At 45.1% G+C, this 8,778-nt stretch overlaps 1 protein-coding gene across 2 annotated transcripts in view; it reads right to left on the bottom strand.

Annotated features, from left to right (window-relative positions):
• OSCP1 (organic solute carrier partner 1) overlaps positions 1-8,778 on the bottom strand; it is a 35,763-nt gene that overhangs the window by 6,598 nt on the left and 20,387 nt on the right. For both annotated transcript variants that reach the window (XM_023512178.1, XM_003788165.1), the window contains 2 exons: positions 1,048-1,151; positions 517-645 (listed from right to left, as the gene is read on the bottom strand). In XM_023512178.1, the coding sequence (XP_023367946.1) occupies positions 517-645; positions 1,048-1,151 (233 nt within the window). The remainder of the gene's footprint in view (positions 1-516; positions 646-1,047; positions 1,152-8,778) is intronic.

The following is an 8,778-nucleotide window of genomic DNA, read 5'->3' as shown; positions in this document are numbered from 1 at the left end:
CTCTTGGGCTTAGGCAATTCTCTTGCTTCAGCCTCCCAAGTAGCTGGGACTACAGGCACCTGCCACAACACTTGGCTTTTTTTTTGTTGCAGTTGTCATTGTTGGTTTAGCTGGCCCAGTCTGGGTTTGAACCCACCAGCCTTGGTGTATGTGCTGGCACCCTAACCACTGTGCTATGGGTGCTGAGCCTTTGTTGTTGTTGTTGTAGTTGTCATTGTTGTTTTAGCTGGCCCAGGCCAAGTTAGAATCCTCCAGCTTTGTGTATGTGGCTGGTGTCCTACCCACTGAGCTACAGGTGCCACCTAAAGTTATATTATCTTTTTGACCTGTTTAGTTGCCTTATTTGGAGTTCTTGGGTGCCGTTTGAAAATGTCAGGGCCTGCATACATTGTATCTAAGGGAAATTACTCCAGTTGTCAGTAGGGATTTTCATAAAAGTCAGGCTGTTTGTTTTTTTTTTTTAAATGAAATGACCTTTTGGACTTGCATTCATTTAAGGAAGGAGAATTTGCTTACATGTTAGTTCCCAGTTTCAGGACTCGGTCTCCGTAAAGTTCAAGAGAACCTTCTTTGTGTGCAGCGGAATAGTTTCCGCCATGTTTGAATTCCATCTTCTTTACTTCTTCGCCTTTCTTGTTGAACATTCTGCACACAACACAAAGTATGACATGATGGGTGTTCTCAGAGCTTAGGTAGTCCTGAAGGTTTCTTTGTACCATAGAACAAAAAGGAATTCACGCACTCCTTCAAGATAAAGATGTTGGTTGTGATAAGAACAATACAATTAACAATAATATTTATTGAGCATATGTCATATGCTAAGGGCTAAGTGAGCACTGCAGAACACTATTACCTTATTCATCCTCACTTACGAGATGAGGAAACGAGGCCTGGAGCACTGGGTGACTTGCCTCAAGTCCCTCTGCTAAGTGGCAAAGCCAGGAGTAGAACCCGAGGGGCTCAGCAGTGCTGCCTTCTCTGGGGTGGCCCAGTACTGGATTCTTGGTGCCCCAAATGCAGCCCCAATAATCACTTTTGAGCATTCACCTGATGAGTCCAGGAACTTCTGTTCCCCAGGGAACAGGCCCAGATGCTGGCAACACAAAGCGCCCATTAGAATTCTGAACTCTGTCCTTCAGAAATATGGACACCTGGAAAAAATACATTTATTGTCATGTTGCTTGGTTTGTTTTCAGAGACATAAACATTCTGCGGATGGAAAATATGTAGTGGTTTAAGAACGTTACCAGGTGAGTCTATAACTCACCATAACTAACATCTGCAGAGTTATATAGTGTTTTTACAAACAGAAGTACTTGCGAGCTGTCCAGCAAGCCCTTCCAGTGAGTCCCATTTCTCCAATTTCAAGATGAGGAAGGTGAGGTTGAAAGTGAAGTAACTTGTCCAGAGAGAACAATCACAGCAGGGGCAGGAGTTGAAACCAACGTTGAGGGCCAGGTGTGGTGGCTCATGCCTGTAATCCTAGCACTCTAGGAGGCCAAGGTGGGTGGATTGCCTGAGCTCACAGGTTTGAGACCAGCCTAAGCCAGAGCAAGACCCTGCCTCTAAAGATAGTTGGATGTTGTGGCAGGTGCCTATAATCCCAGCTACTTGGGAGGTGAGGCAAGAGGATCACTTGAGCCCAAGAGTTTGAGGTTATTGTGAGCTATACCACCACAACACTCTAGGCAGGATGATGAAGTACAACTCTGTCTCAAAAAAAGAAAAACAAAAAACAAAAAACCCAAAGTTGACTCCAAATTCCATACCCATTCCTTGGTTTACTGCTGACTTTCCATGGAGCTGTGAGCCCTGACTTATAGAGGCATTGGCAGCTCAGAGTTAAGACACATCCTCAAGGTCAGCCTTGGGAAGGGGCAGAGCTGAAGATCTGAACCCTGTGCATCTGACTCTGGAGTCTGCACTCTTATCCATGTGCTGGACTGGAGAGGAGGGTACAGCTGGGGCAGGTGGGCCCAGCTGGCACTTGACTTTGGAACTCTTTCGATGTTACTGAAAACACATTATGCTTATTTCTACACCCTGGATTGGATACTCTGTATTAAGGTTTCAGTCATTCACAGATTAAATCCCATTAAGACTGTAGCAGTTGGCTCGGCACCTGTGGCTCAAGTGGCTAAGGCACCAGCCACATACACCAGAGCTGGCGAGTTTGAATCCAGTCCAGGCCCACCAAACAACAATGATAGCTGCAACCAAAAGACAGCCAGGCATTGTGGCAAGCTCCTGTAGTCCCAGCTACTTGGGAGGCGGAGGCAGGAGAATCGCTTGAACCCAGGATTTAGAGGTTGCTGTAAACTGTGATAGCACTCTACCCAGGGCGACAGCTTGAGGCTCTGTCTCAAAAAAAAAAAAAAAAAAAAAAAAGACAGAGTCTTACTTTGTCACCCTCGGTAGAGTGTTGTGAAGTCATAGCTCACAGCAAGCTCAAACTCTTGGGCTCAAGCAATCCCCTTGCCTCAGCCTCCCAGAGTAGCTGGGACTATAGGTACCCACTATAATGCCTGGCTATTTTTAGAGATGGGGTTTTGCTCTAGCTCAGGCTGGCCTCAAACTCCTGAGCTGAAGTGATCCATCTACCTTGGTCTTCCAGAGTGCTAGGATTACAGATGTGAGCCACCGCACCCAGCCTAGGGCCATTTCTTAGCTCTGGGTTTGGGGTAAGTTACACACAACCTTTCTGAGCTTCTATTTTCTCTAGGGTAAACTGAGGGTATCATACCACCTACCCGGTGGGTTAATGTGACGATGAAACCAGGTGATATGTAAAAAGCAGAGCCTGATACATTGTAAGCACTCAATGATAGCTAATATGCTTAGTATTACAAGTCTAATTGGATATAGGACACAAGCATAAAATGGAAAAAAAATTTGGAGGCCAAGGTGGGTGAATTGCCTAAGCTCAGAAGTTCAAGACCAGCCTGAGCTAGAGCAAGACCACATCTCTAAAAATAGCTGGATATTGTGGCAGACGCCTGTAGTCTCAGCTACTTGGGAAGCTGAGGCAAGAGAATTGCTTAAGCCCAAGAGTTGGAGGTTGCTGTGAGCTATGATGCCATGGCATTCTCCCAAGGGTGACAAAGTGAGATTGTCTCAAAAAAAAAAGGAAAAAATCTGCTGTAAACAGGGTATGCTCACTAGCAGGTGCATGCCAGCTTGCTGAGGAGAATGACTATAGGCATGGGGTGGTGTCTGGGCTTGCAGGAAGAAGAGGGCCATGGACACACTTCAGAAATAGAGAGGAGCAAGCACAAGGCATGTTTTGGGGGATGTTCACACTGGTTTGGTCAGAGAGTTTGCTTTAACTTTGAGATTCTGTGACCGATGGAGGTAAGCATAGCAATGGAAAAAAAATTGGGAGAAAGGAGTGGGAATATCTCATATATGTATATGCTGGATGCTCTGTTGGCCTAATCTTTACAAGATGACTATGGCGTGGTAGATCTGGAATGTACAAATTTAGGTCATGTATGTGTGTGTGTGTCTGTGTTTGGCCCAAGACTCTGCCCTTGGCTGTATAGGACTGTGGGGACTGTCTGCCTGCCCAGCTTCTCTGCAGGCTCTCAACTGATCTGTGTGGCTCTCCTGGGCCTTTTCCTTTTACTCCACTTTCTTTCCCCAGGTGATTCTATCCACTCCCCTACTCACTTCTGTATGATGGCTCCGGGGTCTTGAGCTCCCAGTCAACCTCCCTCCCTGGGCACCTGACTCATCTATCCTATTGCCTATGAGACATGCCCCCTGTGGTTTCCACAGGAGGCACCTCCAATTCATCCTGCTCACACAGGGTTCACCTTTGTCTTGCTTCAACTGCTCCTCCTCTGGAGTTCCAAATCTCCGTGAATGATCCACCAGGTCACCAGGCAACAGTCTGAGTCCCCCTCCCTTCATCTTCCAGCATCTATTTAATTGCCAAGCCTTGCCAATCTTTTTTTTTTTTTTTTTTTTGAGACGGAGCCTCAAGCTATCCCCCTGGGTAGAGTGCCATGGCCTCACAGCTCACAGCAACCTCCAACTCCTGGGCTCAAGCGAGTCTCCTGCCTCAGCCTCCCAAGTAGCTGGGACTACAGGCGCCCGCCATAACGCCTGGCCATTTTTTGGTTGCAGCCATCATTGTTGTTTGGCAGGCCCGGGCTGGGGATTCGAACCCGCCACCTTAGGTGTATGTGGCTGGCACCTTAGCTGCTTGAGCCACAGGCGCCGAGCCTAGCCTTGCCAATCTTACGATCACACCCTGCATCCGGCCCTTCCTCTCTACCCCAACTATCACTCTCTCAGGCAGACCTTCATCATCCCCTGCCTGGCCCACTGTAGGAGCCTCCTGACTGGTCTTTCTGCCTTCTTTCTTGCCTGCTTTTAATCCACCCATCATTATACTGCTGATGAAACTCTTCTAACCTCATATCTGGTTATGTCCCTCTGCTGCTTACAATCTTACACTGGCTTTCAGCTGGCTGCCAGTTAACCCCCAGCTGGCCCTGTTCCTCTCTGCAGCCCCATTCTAGCCATCCTCAATTGTCTGACTGAACTTCATGCCCCCACCAGGCAGTTATAGGCCTCATGCCTTTGCTGGGATGGCATCTTCTGCATAGGGTTTCTTCTTAACCATCCCTGGGCCTGGTAAAAACCTATTTTTTTAAAAAATAAAAGCTATCAGTTCCTCTGTGAAGACTTTCCTAATGCTCTAAGTAGAACTGACCACTTTCTGCTTTGGTTTTTCTCTGCGTCCTTCTATCTCAGAACTCAAATTTGTGAGGTACTTACTCCCCTTTCCCCCTTCTGTCTCTTTCTGTCTTTTTTATTGAGATAAGGTCTTGCTCTGTCTGTCATGTTATACCAGTGTTTTTCAACCTTTTTTTATCTTACAGCACTCTTGAACCTCTAGTTAAACTTTTCTGGCACACTAAAATTATGTTGATCCAAAAAAAAAAAAAAGTTACAAAAAAAGAATATCCTGGGCAGTGCCTGTGGCTCAAAGGAGTAGGGCACTGGCCCCCCCATATACTGGAGGTAGAGGCCAAAAACTGAAAAAAAAAAAAAATATATATATATACTTACTGTGCTTTGAACTTCTTTCAAAAATAATTTAATTAATGATCTTTAGAAATTTTCTCAACACTCTGGTTGAAAATCACTGACTCAAACAGTGCCTGGCATGTAGCCTGTACTCAATAAATATTTGCTAGACTGACTAGTTTTCCAGAGATGAAATGTTTTCCGACAGAGAAGCTGATGGAGTGGAGGTGTAAGGAACATTCTATGAAGAGGCTGAGAGAGAGTGATGTTTTCCAATAACAGAAACAGTGGAAGGAACAGGAGGAAAGTCCATCAGGGAAGGATGCATGAATATGAATGAGAGTATAGTGAGGGTGGGTGTCCCGTGGAGTCCAGCCATTAGGAGGCAACCCTGAAGGAGTTCTAGAGGGCTGAAGGGGGTCAGGAGTTTAGAAGGTTGTAAGTGTTCAAGACTCCCAATGGAATTGGTCTCAATGCAGATTCTGAGAGCCTTGGTTGCATTAGGACAGTTTCACATTGTTTTGTGACATCACAGAGAGTTTGGATTTGGGATAAACAGTTTTGTAAGTTGTATTTGCTTTGATTAAACAATGAGCAAGGGGTTATTACAGCAGAGCTATGTTTTCTTGATTTAGTTGGTTTTGCTAACAGAATTTTCTTTCAATCGGGCAATACTTTATTCCATAAAATAGAATAAGTGTTCCCAGTTTTGCAAACAAATCTAAAAGCTATCAAGGCTATTTTAAAAACAGAGGAAATCTGTGCAGGCAGTAACAAACTACAGCTGAGTAGAAATACCATTAAAGACCAGACTTAGAACGCCAGTCTGATGTTACAGATCAGTGGCAGAGTATCATCATGATATGTGATTCTAGTTCTCTTGGTAGACATTCTGATGTGTCACTGCCTCCCCATTTAGCCATTAAGGCTTAATGTAGTTTGTGGTTTAATACATTTGAATGATTTTGCTATAAACTTATTATCAGGGAAGGCTTTTCATTGTAATAAATTTTATCCTGTCAGAATTGAGAAATCAATTTGGCTGTTTGCATTACTATAATCCATATAATAATGCCTAAACATGCAGTCTTGAAAACAGCATGATACAGAACTTTTAATATGTTATAACTGATATTTGAAATTTAATACAAAACTTAATCTTATTTGTACTTTCATATTATTTATTTTAGTTTCCCATTGCTGCTATAACTTTATTCTATTCTATTTTTGAGACAGAGTTTTACTTTGTCACCCTTGGTAGAGAGTGCCATGACACCATGGCTCACAGTGACATCATGACTCACAGCAACCTCAAACTCTTGGGCTCAAGTGATTCTCTTGCCTCAGCCTCCCAAGTAGCTGGGACTACAGGTACTCGCCACAACATCCAGCTATTTTTATTTTAATTTTTATTTATTTATTTTTGAGCCAAAGTCTCAATTTGTTGCCCTGATAAAGAGTGTCATGGCATCACAGCTCACAGCAACCTCAAACTCCTGGGCTTAAGTGATTCTCTTGCCTCAGCCTCCCAAGTAGCTGGGACTGCAGATGCTCACTACAACACCAAACTATGTTTAGAGACAGGGTCTTGCTCTGGTTCAGGTTGATCTCGAACCCATGAGCTCAGGCAATCCCTGGGCCTCAGCCTTCCAGGTACTGGGAGCAACCTCAAACTCTTGGGTGCAAGCAATCCTCTTGCCTCAGCCTCCCCAGTAACTGGGACTACAGGCACCTGCCACAACACCTGGCTATTTTTTGGTTGTAGTTGTCATTGTTGTTTGGCCGGCTTGGGCTGGATTCGAACCCACCAGCTCTGGTGTATGGGTTGGCGCCTTAGCTGCTTGAGTGACAGGTGCTGAACTAATATCCTTGTTTTTGAAACAGAGTCTCACTCTTGCTCAGTCTGGTCTTAAATTCCTGAGCTTAAGAGATCTTGCCTTGGCCTCCTAGATTGCTAGGATTAAAGGCATGAGCCACCATACTTGGCCTTTTTTTTTTTTTAGACAGAGTCTCAGTCTGTTGCTTAGGCTAGAGTGCTGTGGCATCAGCATAGCTCACATCAATCTCAAACTCCTGGGTTCAAGTGATCCTCCTGCCTCAGCCTCCTGAGTAGCCAGGACAACCAGTACTCATCACAACAACTGGCTAATTTTTCTGTACTTAGTAGACATGGGGACTTGTTCTTGCTTAGGCTGGTCTTGAACTCCTGAGCTCAAGGGATCTTCCCACTTTGGCCTCCCGAGTGCTAGGATTACAGAAGGCTAGGATTATTATTATTGTTTTTTTGCAGTTTTTGACCAGGGCCAGGTTTGAACCCACCATCTCTGGGCCAACGCCCTACTCCTTGAGCCACAGGCACCACTTGGGCTAGGATTATTTTTTTTGAGACAGAGTCTCACTCTGTTACCCTGGGTAGAGTTCTGTGGCATCATAGCTCACAGCAACCTCAAACTCTTGGGCTTAAGCAATTCTCTTGGCTCAGCCTCCCAAGTAGCTGAGACTACAGGCGCCCCCCACAACACCAGGTTAATTTTTCTATTTTTAGTAGAGATGGGGTACTAAAATCAGGGGACCCATCTGTCTTGGCTTCCTAGAGTGCTAGGATTATAGGTATGAGCTGGCTCACAAATGTGTTTTTAAAAGATAAGGAATAAGGCATGTTGGAAGGAGAGAGGGTGAGAAGGGAGGCGCTAGCCAGCAAGAAGTATGAGGGCTTAAGCTAGGCTGTTGGTGATAGGAATGGAAAGGAGGCACTGATGTTGAGGAGGCATACTCCATGGGCCTTAGACGCAACTGCATAAAGATCAGCATAAAGTGGGGTGGAGGGGATGGTGGTACCCTCAAAAGAAATCAGGTTTGAGTACATTGGGTATTATGGCTCATGCCTGTAATCCTAGCACTTTGGGAGGTTGAGGCCAGAGGATCACTTGAGTCCAGGTGTTTGAGAGTAGCCCGAATAAGAGTAAGACTCCATTTCTATAAAAAATAGAAAAAATTAGCCAGGTGTAATGGCATGTGCCTATAGTCCCAGTTGCTCTGGAGGCTGAGGCAGGAAGATTTCTTGAGCCCAGAAGTTTGAGACTGCAGTGAGCTATGATGATGCCATGGTACAGAGTGCATCTGAGCCAGGGTAATAGAGAAAGCATCTGTCTCCAAAATAAATAAATAAATTTATTAAATACAATAAAAAAAGAAAAGAAAATCAGAGCAGCACTTGAATAGTAGAGATTAGTTTAGCCAGAGCCATTAAGTTGTAGGCACTGGTGAGAATGCTGTGGAGAGTTTCAGCAAGGTGGTAGAGATCCGGCCTGGAAGGCAGGGGTGGACAATGGCCAGTAGAGGTTAGATTCAGGAGTCATAGGCAAGGGAGTTGGTAGTCAAAGGGGAGAAGAGAGATTCCCTAAAGAGCAGGAGGTGGGTAGAGACAGGAGGAAGGTTTGGAGACAGGTGGAGGGAGAGGAAGGAGTGAAAGCATTGAGATGGGTCAGGGAAGGGAAGGCCAGGATGGAATGGAGCCATGAAAGTCCAGGAGCGGTGAGTGATAGTGTCAGGTCTGGAGAGGTCAAGGGTGATAAGGCACGAGAGAAGATTTTAGAATTGAGATCAGGCTAGTGACTTGAGATCATATTTCCTCTGGAGAAAAAAGGAAAAGAAGTATATTTCAAAGAAACTCATTAGGTAACTGGGAAAGAATGGTGGCATCTTCGTGTTTCTTGGTCCGTTTAAAAACTGCTAAGTGGG

The sequence above is a fragment of the Otolemur garnettii genome, unplaced genomic scaffold (genome assembly GCF_000181295.1).
Source record: "Otolemur garnettii isolate 467f Iridium unplaced genomic scaffold, OtoGar3 scaffold00025, whole genome shotgun sequence".
Lineage (NCBI taxonomy): Eukaryota > Metazoa > Chordata > Mammalia > Primates > Galagidae > Otolemur > Otolemur garnettii.
The sequence above is the reverse complement of the archived record's forward strand: the minus strand, read 5'-3'. Positions and strand labels throughout refer to the sequence as shown.